At 39.1% G+C, this 13,429-nt stretch overlaps 1 protein-coding gene across 1 annotated transcript; it reads right to left on the minus strand.

The window, feature by feature from the left end:
• Window positions 1-11,737: 11,737 nt before the first annotated feature.
• On the minus strand, window positions 11,738-12,667 carry LOC127227858 (olfactory receptor 5B2). Its single transcript, XM_051192170.1, has one exon. It carries the CDS (start codon window positions 12,665-12,667, stop codon window positions 11,738-11,740), a length of 930 nt encoding a protein of 309 aa, XP_051048127.1.
• Window positions 12,668-13,429: the final 762 nt, after the last annotated feature.

Consider the following 13,429-nt stretch of genomic DNA (forward strand, 5'->3'; position numbering starts at 1 on the left):
CCAAACTCCATTAGACATTCCCTGGGAACACAGCACCAAAGCAGAAGGGCAAGCTACAGAACTTCACTCTGCCTCCTCTTTTCCAAATCAGATTTCTCAGTTTCATGTCCAGTTCTGTAGTAGACTACCTGCTGTGGTCTCTTCTCAGGCTCTGTCCTTAATTCCAGTAGACTAAGCAGATCCTGGTGGAATGCCAAGCTGTCTTCCCTCCAGTGGTCCCCTTAGCCCTTCCTCCTAGCCCATCCCCATACTTAAGTGTCAGATCCCAATACCTAGTAACATATTTTATCTACAAGCTCTAGTGGCTGTAACTGGTAGGATACTAAAAGAAGATCTACCAGGCACCACAAGACCCCTACTAGATTCAACACACTCCTAAGAACCAGAGAGGGCAACAGAAACCAAGGAACAAACAAACAAACAAACAAACAAACAAAAAAACAAAACAAAACCCCAAAAACAAAAACAAAAACAAAAAACAAATAAAACAAAACAAAAAACAAAAAAACAAACAACAACAAACAACCCCCCCAAAAAACACATTCAACGAACACAAGATTAGATATCAGCATCTAAAATTACAATCATCCCAAACTGATATGCCTAGATGCCAGTTTAAAAACACATTCAATAACATCAAGGACAAATGTCTTCACTAAAGCCCAGCAACCCTGCCATAATAGGCCCAACACAATGTAGATGAAGAACAAGATAAGGACCTTAAAATACCTTTTATGACTATGATAGAAGTATTTAAAGAGAAATCAATAAATCCCTTAAAGAAATCTATAAAGACAGCAGTGAAAGGAAATAAAAAATAAAGACCTGAAAGTGGAAATATAATTAAGAAAGAAAATACAAACTGTACTCCACAAAATCACAAACTTTAAAGGAAATGGACAATTTTCTGGATAGGTATCACATATCAAAACTAAATCAAGAACAGATAAACAATTTAAATAAGCCTATAACCCCTAATGAAACAGAAGCGGTCATCGAAAATCTCCAAACCAAAAAAAGTACAGGGCTAGATGGTTTCAGTGCAGACTTCTACAAAATTCAAAGAAGGGCTAATACTAATACTCTACAAATTGTTCTACATAACAGAAACAGAAAGGTCATTGTCAAATTCTTTTTATGAGGCCACAATTACTTTGTTAACAAAATCACACAAAGACACAGCCAAGAAAAAAAATTACAGACTTCATGAACATTGATGCAAAAATACTCAATAAAATACTGCCTAACAGAATCTAAGAACACATCAGAAAAATCATCCACCATCAGCAGAGAAGTAGGGATTGTTCAATATATGAAAATCTGTCAATGCAACCTTTGGGGAACTTCCTGGAGCTGCTCTGAGCACACTAGACCTGCCTATCCACGTGAGAACACCCGTAATTTCCATCTGCCTGGTCTCTGACCCCCACCCTGGTCCTCTACTGGAGTTCCGGGCCCTTCCCAGAGATATGCCTATCTCTGCAGGGCCTCTCTGAGTTCCTGAAGGCTGGATCCTTGACCCCCATCACAGGGCCTCTGCCAAAGAGGCCTCAGCTGAAGAGTGCCAGACCCAGGCTAGATCTGCCTATCAGTTTAAGGATCATCCTGAGTCCCAGCCTTCAAGATCTTTGATTGCCATTGCCAGTCTTCTGATGGAGCTGATCTTTGACCCCCATCCCTGGGCCCTTGCCTGTGGAGAGACCTCCTAGAAAGCTTGGACCACCCAGAGCTACAGACATCGAACCTCTGACCTACCTAATCCCACCAGGGAAGTACCATAGAGAAAAGGAGATACCTAACCAACACCTACTGGAAGAAGCTATGGGAAGATGGCAATACAAGAAAACACCTAACAACAGAAAGATAAGCATAACACCACAAGAATCTAGGGAATTTACACCAACTAGACTGAAACCCAACAAAGAAGATGAAGGAGAAGAGAACGGCTTGAATATTATCATCATAAAAATGATAGAGGCCCTCAAAGAAGATGTGAGAAAATCTCTTAAAGTAATGGAAGAAAAAACAAACAAAAATTGGAAGAAATGAACAAATTTCTTAAGGAAAGTAAAGAAAGTACAGAAAGCCAAGAAAAAACAATTAAGCAGGTGAAGGAAACAGTTCAAGACTTGAAAACTGAAATAGAGACAATAAAGAAATTACAAACTGAAGGAATGCTGGAAATAGAAAAACTGGGCAAAAGATTAGGAACTGTATACACAAGCATAACCAACAGGATTCAAGAGATGGAAGAGAGAATCTCAGGCATGGAAGATAAATTAGAGGAAATAGACTCATCGACCAATGGAAATCATAAATCCAACAAATCCATAACACAAAACATCCAGGAAATGTGGGACACAGTGAAAAGGCCAAACCTAAGAATAATAGGCATAGAGGAAGGTGAGGCAGCCCAGCTCAAAGGTGCCGAAAACATATTCAACAAAACAATCGAGGAAAACTTTCCAAATCTGAAGAAGGACATGCCCATGAAAGTACAAGAAGCAAACCGAACACAAATATACGGGACCAAAGAAAAAGATCCCTCAATATATAACAATCAAAACACCTAACATACAGAGTAAAGAAAGAATATTAAGAGCAGTGAAGGTAAAAGGATAGGTAACATATAAAGGCAGACCTATCAAAATCACACCTGACTTCTCCATGGAAACCCTCAAGGCCAGAAGGTCCTGGATAGATGTTTTTTTTTTTTAAATCTTTTTTTTTAAATTTTTTAAAAATTATTTTATATAACAAAGTCCATTTAAATGAAAACAAACATTTATAGACAATATTTGGGAATTTGGGCATTGTTCTTTCCAAACTACTTCCTGCTGGTAAGGGGCACTGTCATGGGTGATTCTAAGAAGATTCAGAAATCCTAGCTGTAGTCTGTAAGGCTGCTTTGTCCAGCTGTTTTGAATGTAGGATCACCTGGTACTCTGTTTCAGGAGGTCTGGCTTGATCAAACCTCATTAGTCTGGAAGAAATCCACATCTTTTCATTTTCTGTGGAAACAAAAATAGAAATCCTTTTCACCAGTAACTTGTCCTTGATCTTAAATTTTGGAGCCAAAGCATTTTTTTTTAAATTTAATTTATTATTTTACATGTCAATTCCAGTTTCCTCTACCTCCCTTCCTCCCTCTCTCCCTCCTTCCCTCCCTCCCTCCCTACTTTCCTCCCTTTTACCCTCTCTGCCCTCTCACATGCACTCTAACCACCCTCCCCTCCCATTACCCCACCCCAATTCCATATGTAGGGGAATGCCATTCAGTTGGGGTCATGTAGATCTGACAGGTCATGTGAAGTAGGGACTAGGGCTTCTCTCCAGTCTCTAGATTAAGGCAGTTATCCCTCCATGGGGGATGTGTTAGCAAAGTCCTTTTGTGCACCAGGGATACATCCTGGCTCCACTGTCTGAGGTCTCTTAGACTGCTCAGTCCTTCTGGCTGAGACCCATATTCAGGGGGGACTGAGTCAGTCCCAGGCTGGCTTCCCAGCTATCAGTCTGGTGGCCCGTTAGCTCCTCCTTCTTCAGGTAAGCTGTCTCTATGTGTTTCTGCTGCCTGGTCTTGTCCTCTCCATCTGCATCTGGGTTCTAGTTCGACTCAGTGTTTATGTATGGGTGTTTGATCCTGTTTCCAACAGGCATTAGTTGAGGGCTCCATGGATAAGTTAGTTGTTGATCTCACTCTCCAGGAAGGGCACTTATGATAGCCTTTCCATGGAAGCTCAAATTGTTAGTTGGGAACAGTCTTGTTGTTCTCTAGACCTTTCTTTGTGTTCAATTTTATCTTCAAACCAATAATGGCTCCCTCTTTTATGTTCTCTCTCTCTCTCTCTCTCTCTCTCTCTCTCTCTCTTTCTTGACTTCTATTCCTAACCAGGCTCAATCTTCCTGGTCACACCTTGTATCCTAGTTCCTCTGGTGGTGTGAATTATAGGCTGGTGATCCTTTGCTCTAGGTCTAAAATCCATATATGAGTGAGTACATACTATGTTCCTCATTTGTGCCTGGGTTACCTCATTCAGAATGGTTTCTTCAAGTGCCATCCACTTGCCTGCAAATTTCAAGATACCATTAATTTTTCTGCAGAGTAGTATTCCATTGTGTAGATGTGCTACATCTTCATTAGCCATTCTTCAATTGAGGGGTATCTAGGCTGCTTCCCGGTTCTTGCTATTACATATAGTGCTGCTATGAACATAGTTGAACTGATGTCTTTGTTGCATGGATGTGGATCATTTGGGTATATGCCTAAGAGGGGGATTGCCGGGTCCTGTGGTAAACTAATTCCCATTTTCCTGAGGAACCGCCATACTGATCTCCAAAATGGCTGTATGAGTTTGCACTCCCACCAGCAGTGGGTGAGTGTTCCCCTTTCTCCACATCTTCTCCAACATGAGTCATCATTGGTGTTTCTAATTTTAGCCATTCTGTCAGGAGTAAAATGGTATCTCAAAGTTGTTTTCATTTGCATTTCCCTGATAGCTAGGGATGTTGAGCATTTTCTTAAGTGTCTTTCAGCCTTTTTGGTTTCCTCTAATGAGAATTCTTTCTTCAGTTCTGAACCCCATTTTTTAGTAGGGTTATTTGGTGTTTTGTTGACTAGTTTCTTGAGTTCTTTGTATATTTTGGAGATCAGCCCTTTGTCAGATATAGGATTGGTGAAAATCTTTTCCCAGTCTGTTGGCTGCCATTTGTTCTTGTCCACTGTATCCTTTGCCTTACAGAAGCTTCTAAGTTTGAAGTGGTCCCATTTATTAATTGTTTCTCTCAGAGTCTGTGCCCCTGGAGTTATGCTCAGGAAGTGGTCTCCTATACCAATTTGTGCAAGGGTACCTCCTACTTTCTCTTCTAAGAGGTTCAATGTGGCTGGATTGATGTTGCGGTCTTTGATCCATTTGGACTTGAGTTTTGTCCATGACGACAAATCTGCAGTCTTCTACACACCCTCATCCAATTGTGCAAGCACCATTTGTTGAAGATGCTGTCTTTGCCCCATTGTATAATTTTAGCTGTTTTGTTGAAAATCAGGTGTTCATAGGTGTGTGAGTTAATATCAGGATTTTCAATTTGATTCCTTTGGTCTACTTGTCTATTTTTATGCCAATACCAGGCTGTTTTCAGAACTATAGCTCTGTAGTAGAGCTTTAAGTCAGGAATGGTGATGCCTCCTGAAGTTCTTTTATTGTATAGGGTTGTTTTGGCTATCCTGGGTCTTTTGTTTTTCCATATAAAGTTGATTATTATCCTTTCAAGGTCGGTGAAGAATTGTGGTGGGATTTTAATGGGGATTGCATTGAATCTGTAGATTGCTTTGGCAAGATTGCCATTTTTACTATTTTTATCCTACCTCCTACCTATCCAAGAGCATGGGACATCTTTCCATTTTCTGGTATCTTCTTTAATTTCTTTCTTTAGAGCCACAAAGTTCTTATTATATAGGTCTTTTACTTGTTTGGTAAGCATTACACCAAGATACTTTATGTTGTTTGTGGCTATTGTAAAGGGTGATGTTTCTCTGATTTCTTTCTCTGTCTCTTTTCCGTCTAAAAAAAGTAGGGCTACTGATTTTTTTCAGTTTATCTTGTAACCTGCTAGTTTGCTGAAGGTGTTTATCAGCTGTAGGGGTTCCCTGGTAGAGTTTATTGGGTCGCTCATGTAAACTATCATATCATCTGCAAATAGAGACAGTTTGACTTCTTCCTTTCCAATTTGGATGCCCTTGATCTCCTTTTGTTTTCTTATAGCATTAGCTAGAACTTCTAGTACAATATTGAAGAGATATGGAGAGAGAGGGCAGCCTTGTTTTGTTCCTGATTTTAGAGGAATTGGCTTAAGTTTCTCTCCATTCAGTTTGATGTTGGCAGTTGGTTTGCTGTATATTGCTCTTATTTTGTTTAGGTATGTTCCTGTTATCCCTGACCTCTCCAAGACCTTTATCATGAAAGGGTGTTGAATTTTGTCGAAGGCTTTTTCAGCATCTAGGTAGATAATCATATGGTTTTTCTTTTTCTGTTTGTTTATATGGTGGATCACCTTGATAGATTTTCGTATGTTAAACCATCCCTGCATTCCAGGGATGAAGCCTACTTGGTCATAGTGGATGATTTCTCTGATGTATTCTTGAATTCGGTTTGCCAGTATTTTATTGAGTATTTTTGCATTGATATTCATCAGGGATATTGGTCTGTAGTTTTCTTTCTTAGTTGTGTCTTTGTGAGGCTTTGATACCAAGGTGACTGTGGCCTTGGTACACAAGACAATGAACATTCTGTTTCTATTTTGTGGAACAATTTGAGGAGTATTGGTATTAGCTCATCCAATTTGTTCAAGGGTACCTCCTACTTTCTCTTCTAAGAGGTTAAGTGTGGCTGGCTTGATGTTGAGGTCTTTGATCCATTTGGATTTGAGTTTTGTGCATGGCGACAGACATGCATCTATCTGCAGTCTTCTACACACCCTGATCCAATTGTGCCAGCACCATTTGTTGAAGATGCTGTCCTTGCCCCATTGTATAATTTTAGCTGTTTTGCCGAAAATCAGGTGTTCATAAGTGTGTGGGTTAATATCAGGATTTTCAATTCAATTCCATTGGTCTACCTGTCTATTTTTGTGCCAATACCAGGCTGTTTTCAGAACTATAGCTCTGTAGTAGAGCTTAAAGTCAGGAATGATGATGCCTCCTGAAGTTCTTTTATTGTATATGGTTGTTTTGGATATCCTGGGTCTTTTGTTTTTCCACATAATGTTGATTATTATTCTTTCAAGGTTGGTGAAGAATTGTGGTGGGATTTTAATGAGGATTGCATTGAATCTGTAGATTGCTTTTGGCAAGGTTGCCATTTTTACTATGTTTATCCTACCTATCCAAGAGCATGGGAGATCTTTCCATTTTCTTGTATCTTCTTTAATTTCTTCCTTTAGAGCCACAAAGTTCTTATTATATAGGTCTTTTACTTGTTTGGTAGGATTTCTATTTTTGTTTCCACAGAAAATGAAAAGATGTGGATTTCTTCCAGACTAATGTGGTTTGATCAAGCCAGTCCACCTGAAGCAGAGTACCAGGTGATCCTACATTCAAAACAGCTGGACAAAGCAGCCTGATCAACTACATCCAGGATTTCTGCATCTTCTTCGAATCCCCCATGATAGTGCCCCTTATCAGCAGGAAGTAGTTTGGAAAGAACAATGCCCAAATTCCCAAATATTGTCTATAAATGTTTGTTTTCATTTACATGGTGTTGGTTGTATAAAATAATAAAAAAATAAAAATAAGAAATATCGTTAGAGATACATCATTAATCCAGGAAGATGGAAATTTTAAATCAAGCACTACAGATAACCACATCACATATGGGATTATGTAAGTTTTACCACATTCATGTTTGTATCATGCAACAACTTCAGGCATTCCTTTGGTCTTTGGTATTTATCTTTAAACTGCTTTATGTGTATTTGCATTGAGGTGTATTTAATTAAGTGATATATCAGTATTATTAATGAGATTTTGAAAATCCTAAGATTCTTATATCATTTAAGTACACAATTCTGTTCAAAATAGTTTCAGAAGAATTTTGAGGAAGTAAGGGTATTATTTCATCTACTTTAGTTTGTTGTGGACATGAACTCTTACTTAATACATGGAAGATATCTGAGAAGAATGATGCTAGGGGTGGTGCATCTTACAAAGTTAAATTAAAATTCTATTTTTTTTTTTTATGGTACTGTAAATAATTTCTAGATGATATTTTTTTCTCAATTCTTAGTTCAGAAATCAGTACACAAATGGTAGAAAAATACAGCCATTTCATATTTATTCAAACATTTTAACCCATACTTTGATAAAAGTACTATTCATTTAGGACCTATCTCACAAATATCCACTGAAATTCTAGAATGTGCCACGCATGTGAGTATGGCCTACTAGCAGATGAGTCATTAACTTTGGTCAGCCCAACTTGCACAGGTACATCTTCACATTCTGAAAATGGTAGAAATATTGTACAACCTCACCTAAAGCATAGCTAGAGAGTAATTCAGCAAATCAGAAAGGATTTTGGTATCTTTCAACTCCACTATATTCTTTTTTTTTTTTTTTTTTTTTGCATATAGAGTATTTTTTATTTAATTTTATATAACAAAGTCCAATTAAATGAAAACAAACATTTATACACAATATTTGGGAATTTGGGCGTCGTCTTTCCAAACTACTCCGCTGGTAAGGGGCGCTGTCTTGGGGGATTCGAAGAAGATTCAGATATCCTAGCTGTAGTCTGTAGGGCTGTTTTGTCCAGCTGTTTGGAATGTAGGATCAGCTTGTACCCTGTTTCAGGCGGTCTGGTGTGATCAAACCACATTAGTCTGGAAGGAATCCACATCTTTTCATTTTCTGTGGAAACAAAATAGAAATACTTTTCCCCAGTAACTTGTTCTTCAACTTAAATTTTGGAGTCAAAGCGTTTTTTTTTTTTTTTTTATTATTATTTTACATGCGATCCCAGTTCCCCCCCTCCCTCCCTCCCCCCCCCAAGCCCTCCCCCCCTCCTTCCCTCCCTACCCCTCTACCCCTCCCATGCACTCTAAACACCCCCCCCTCCCAACCCCCCACCACAATACAAATGTAGGGGAATGCCATCCAGTTGGGGTCATGTAGATCTGACAGGTCCTGTGAAGTAGGGACTAGGGCTCCCCATCTCTAGAATAAGGCAGTTATCCCTCCATGGGGGATATGTTTGCAAAGCCTTTGTGCACCAGGGATACATCCTGGCTCCACTGTCTGAGGTCTCTTAGACTGCTCAGACCTTCTGGCTGAGACCCAATTCAGGGGAGTCCGAGTCAGACCCCTGTTGGCTTCCCAGCTATCAGTCTAGTGGCCCTTAGCTCCTCCTTGCAGGTAAGCTGTCTCTATGTACTCACCGCATGGTCTTGTCCTCTCCATCTGCTTCTGGGTTCTAGTTTGACTCAGTGTTTATGTATGGGTGTTTGCCCTGTTTCAACAGGCATTAGTGAGGACCCATGGAGAAGTTAGTTGTTGATCTCACCCCGGGAAGGGCATTTATGATAGCCTCCACGGAAGCTGAGATTGTTAGTTGGGAGCAGTCTTATAGTTCCTCGACCTCTTTGTGTTCAACTTATCTTCAAACCAATATTGGCCCCCTTATGTCTCCCTCTGTCTCTGCCTCTCTCTCTTTCCTATTCCATTCCTAACCAGGCTCAATCCCCTAAGAGCAGCGAAGGAAAAGGACAGGTAACATATAAAGGCAGACCTATCAAAATTACACCTGACCTCCATGGAAACCCCAAGGCCAGAAGGTCCTGGATAGATGTTCTAAAAGTATTAAGAGAACACGGATGCCAGCCTAGGCTACTATATCCAGCAAAACCCAGTCAATATAGATGGAGAGAACAAGATATTCAATGACAAAACCAGATTTCCCAAATGTATCTACAAACCAGCCCACAGAAAGTATTGGAAGGAAAATTCCAACCCAAGGAAGGTAACTACGCCCACAAAAATGTAGGCAACAGATAATCCAACACACCAGAAACCTAGGGTGAAGCAGAACAAATATATCACAATACCACTGCCAACAACAAACCTAAATCAAACAACCACAACAATCAATGGTCCTTACCACCCCAACATTAATGGTCTTAACTCACCTATAAAAAGACACAGATTAACAGAATGGATACGAAGACAGAATCCATCCTCTGCTGCAACAAGAAACACACTAGCCCAAAGATAGACATACCCAGGGTAAAGGGTTGGGAAAAGATTTTCCAATCAAATGGAAATAAGAAGCAAGCAGGCGAGCATCCTAATATCTAACAAACTAGACTTCAAACCAAAACTAGTCAAAAGAGATGAAGATGGTCATTCATATCATCTCAGGAGAAATCCATCAACACAAAGCCAACTGAACATCTATGCCCCTAATACAAAGCCACCCACATCGTAAAAGAAACACTACTAAAACTCAAAGCTCATATAAAACCCACACACTATAGTGGGAGACTTCAATACACCACCCAACACTAGACAGGACCACAAATCAGAAACTCAACAAAGAAACAAAAGAATTAACAGAAGTTATGTCTCAACTGGGGCTAACAGACATCTATAGAACATTCCATCCAAAGACAAAAGAATATACCCCTCTGCTCCACATGGAACCTCTCTAAAATCGACCACATACTAGGAGACATAACAAACCTCAACAGATACAAGAGAATAGAAATAGTCCCCTGTATCTTATCGGACCACCATGCTTTAAAATTGGAATTCAACAACAATACAAATAGCAGAAAACCTGCAAACTCATGGAAACTGAACAATGTGCAATTGCACCACTCCTGGGTCAAAGAAGAAATAAAGAAAGAAATTAAAGACTTTCTAATATTCAATGAGAATGAGGATACAACATACCCGAACTTATGGGACACCTTGAAAGCAGTGCACGAGGGAAGTTCATTGCACTAAGTGCCCATATGAAGAAAACAGAGGATAGTCACATAAATGAATTAACAGCGCAACTGAAAACCAGAACAGAGAGAAGCGAACACCCCGCTGGAGCAGACGCCAGGAAATAATCAACGAGGGCTGAAATCAACAAAATAGAAACCAGGAAAACAATACAAAAAATCAATGCAACAAAGAGTTGGTTTTTGAGAAAATCAACAAGATTGATAAACCTTTATCCAAATTAACGAAAAAGCAGAGACAGAACATGCAAATTAACAAAATCAGAAATGAAATGGGGAACATAACAACAGACACAGAGGAAATCCAGACAATCAGGTCATACTTCGAAAATCTGTATTCCACAAAAATTGAAAATTCAAAGGAAATGGACAAGTTTCTGGATAACTATCACTTACCAAAATTAAATCAAGAACAGACAAACAACTAAATAGACCTATAACCCGAAATGAAATAGAAGCAGCATCGAAAGCCTCCAACGAAAAAAAGTCCAGGGCCAGATGGATTCAGTGCAGAATTCTACCAGACATTCAAGGAAGAACTAATACCACTACCCTCAAACTGTTCCACAAGATAGAAACAGAAGGTTTATTGCCAGTCTCTTTTTATGAGGCCACAATAACTTTGGTACCCAAACCCACAAAGACACAACTAAGAAAGAAAACACAGACCAATATCCCTGATGAACATCGATGCAAAAATACTCAATAAAATAATGGCAAACCGAATTCAAAAATACATCAGAGAAATATCCACCATGATCAAGTAGGCTTCATACCTGGATTGCAGGGATGGTTTAACATACGAAAATCTATCAACGTGATCCACCATATAAACAAACTGAAAAAGAAAAACCAATGATTATCTCCCTAGATGCAGAAAAAGCCCGATAAAATCAACACCCTTCATGATAAAGGTATTAGAGAGGTCAGGGATAACAGGAACATACCTAAACATAATAAGAGCAATATACAGCAAACCAACTGCCAACATCAAACTGAATGGAGAGAAACTTAAGCCAATCCTCTAAAATCAGGAACAAGACAAGGCTGTCCTCCCATATCTCCAATATCGTACTAGAAGTTCTAGCTAATGCTATAAGACAACAAAAGGAGATCAAGGGCATCCAAATTGGAAAGGAAGAAGTCAAACTGTCTCTATTTGCAGATGATATGATAGTTTACATAAGCGACCCAATAAAATTCTATTTTTTTATTCAGCAGAAGAATACATAATTTACCTTTAAGAATATAGTACTGACTTTAAGAATGCATTCTTAACCTCCTTATTCCTCAGGCTGTAGATCAGAGGGTTCAGCATAGGAATGACCATGGTATAAAACACAGATGTAACTTGGTCTATGTCCATGGTATGATTAGAACTTGGCTGTAAATACATGAAGATGACAGTCCCATAGAAAATAGACACTGCGGTGAAGTGGGAAGCACAGGTAGCTATGGCCTTGCGATGTCCTGTAGCTGAGTGTATCTTTAAGATGGTAATAAAAATTAACATGTAAGATGTCAAGACAACTATGAGAGCAAAAAAGATATTTAAACTCTCAATGTAGAGAAGAACTAGTTCTCTATATTGATTATCAAAACAAGTGAGAGCCATGACCGCTGGAATATCACAGAAAAAATGATGGATCACATTGGACTTACAGAAGGAGAGAGTGAATATGTCTACAATATGGATGGAGGCATTTATGAAACTGATGACATAAGAGCCAATTATCAGCCATGTATACATACTTTTAGTCATGGTGGTGGCATAGTGTAGGGGCTTACACACTGCAGCATAGCGATCATAGGCCATTGAGGCCAATAGGTAATTCTCCACAGTAGCAAAGCCTCCAAAGAAGAACATCTGAGCAGCACAGTCATTGTAGGAAATGACTTTCTCTCCTCCAAGAAGCTCAGTCATGACTGTGGGGGTGACAGCTGAGGAGTAACAAAAGTCCACCAGAGAAAGATTACCAAGGAAAAAGTACATGGGAGTATGGAGCCGAGTGTCCAAGAGAATTAGCAGGATCATCCCCAGGTTCCCCACCAGGGTGATGGTATAGATGAGGAGGAAGGTAATAAACAGTGGAAGCTGCAGTCCTGGGTCATCAGTGAGTCCCAACAGTACAAACTGTATCACCTCTGTCCTATTCTTCATCACTGTCATTTTATAATCATTAGATTCTCTATAGCAATAGGAAAAGAAGACCATGATGATTTGAAAATTCCATTGAGCTTGAAAAAACAAACTATATTTAAAACAGTTTCTTAACAGTTTTAAATGCAATGTATGTTGATCACATCCTCTCCCCTTCTCTCAACTCCTCCCAGATCCTTCCCACCTCTCTACCCACACCAACTTATACTTCTATATCCTATAAAACAATCATAGGCTTTAGAATTAGTTTGATTGAATCAATTGAAAACATGTCATGTTCAAAGACTCGTAATGATATTCAGAATTTCAAAATGTTATGTAGTTGTTAATTGAGATGTAAAGAAACTAATAAATTGACGAGTATGACTTTCATGGATGATTCTGTATGCTAATTGTCTTTACCTTATTTCATTAAAACCTAATATTTCCCTGCCATTACCTCTCAAGAACTATTATTGACTCTTTGGATGTGTCATTTTATCTCAATAGGTTTTACTTTGTTTTTCAAGTTACAAAAATTATGAAAATAAAATGTTGACTAATTTTTTTGAGCAAAAGGAGATATTTATTTTCCAATAGTTAGCATTCTTTTTTATTGTTTATTCTTTCTTTTTTTCTCTTTGTTTTTTAAATTATTTTTTTTATTTTACATGTCGGTCCCAGTTCCCTCTCCTACCTTCCCTCCTTTCCTCCCTCCCTCCCCTGTCCTTATTACCCTCTTTCCCTCCTCACATGCACCCTGACCACCCTCCCCTCCCATGTCCCCACCCC

The sequence above is a fragment of the Phodopus roborovskii genome, unplaced genomic scaffold, assembly GCF_943737965.1.
Source record: "Phodopus roborovskii unplaced genomic scaffold, PHOROB, whole genome shotgun sequence".
NCBI lineage: Eukaryota > Metazoa > Chordata > Mammalia > Rodentia > Cricetidae > Phodopus > Phodopus roborovskii.

Bases quoted from the DNA above. Each gene is read 5' to 3' on its own strand.
- LOC127227858 (XM_051192170.1), bottom strand. From the start codon at position 12,667: ATGACAGTGATGAAGAATAGGACAGAGGTGATACAGTTTGTACTGTTG.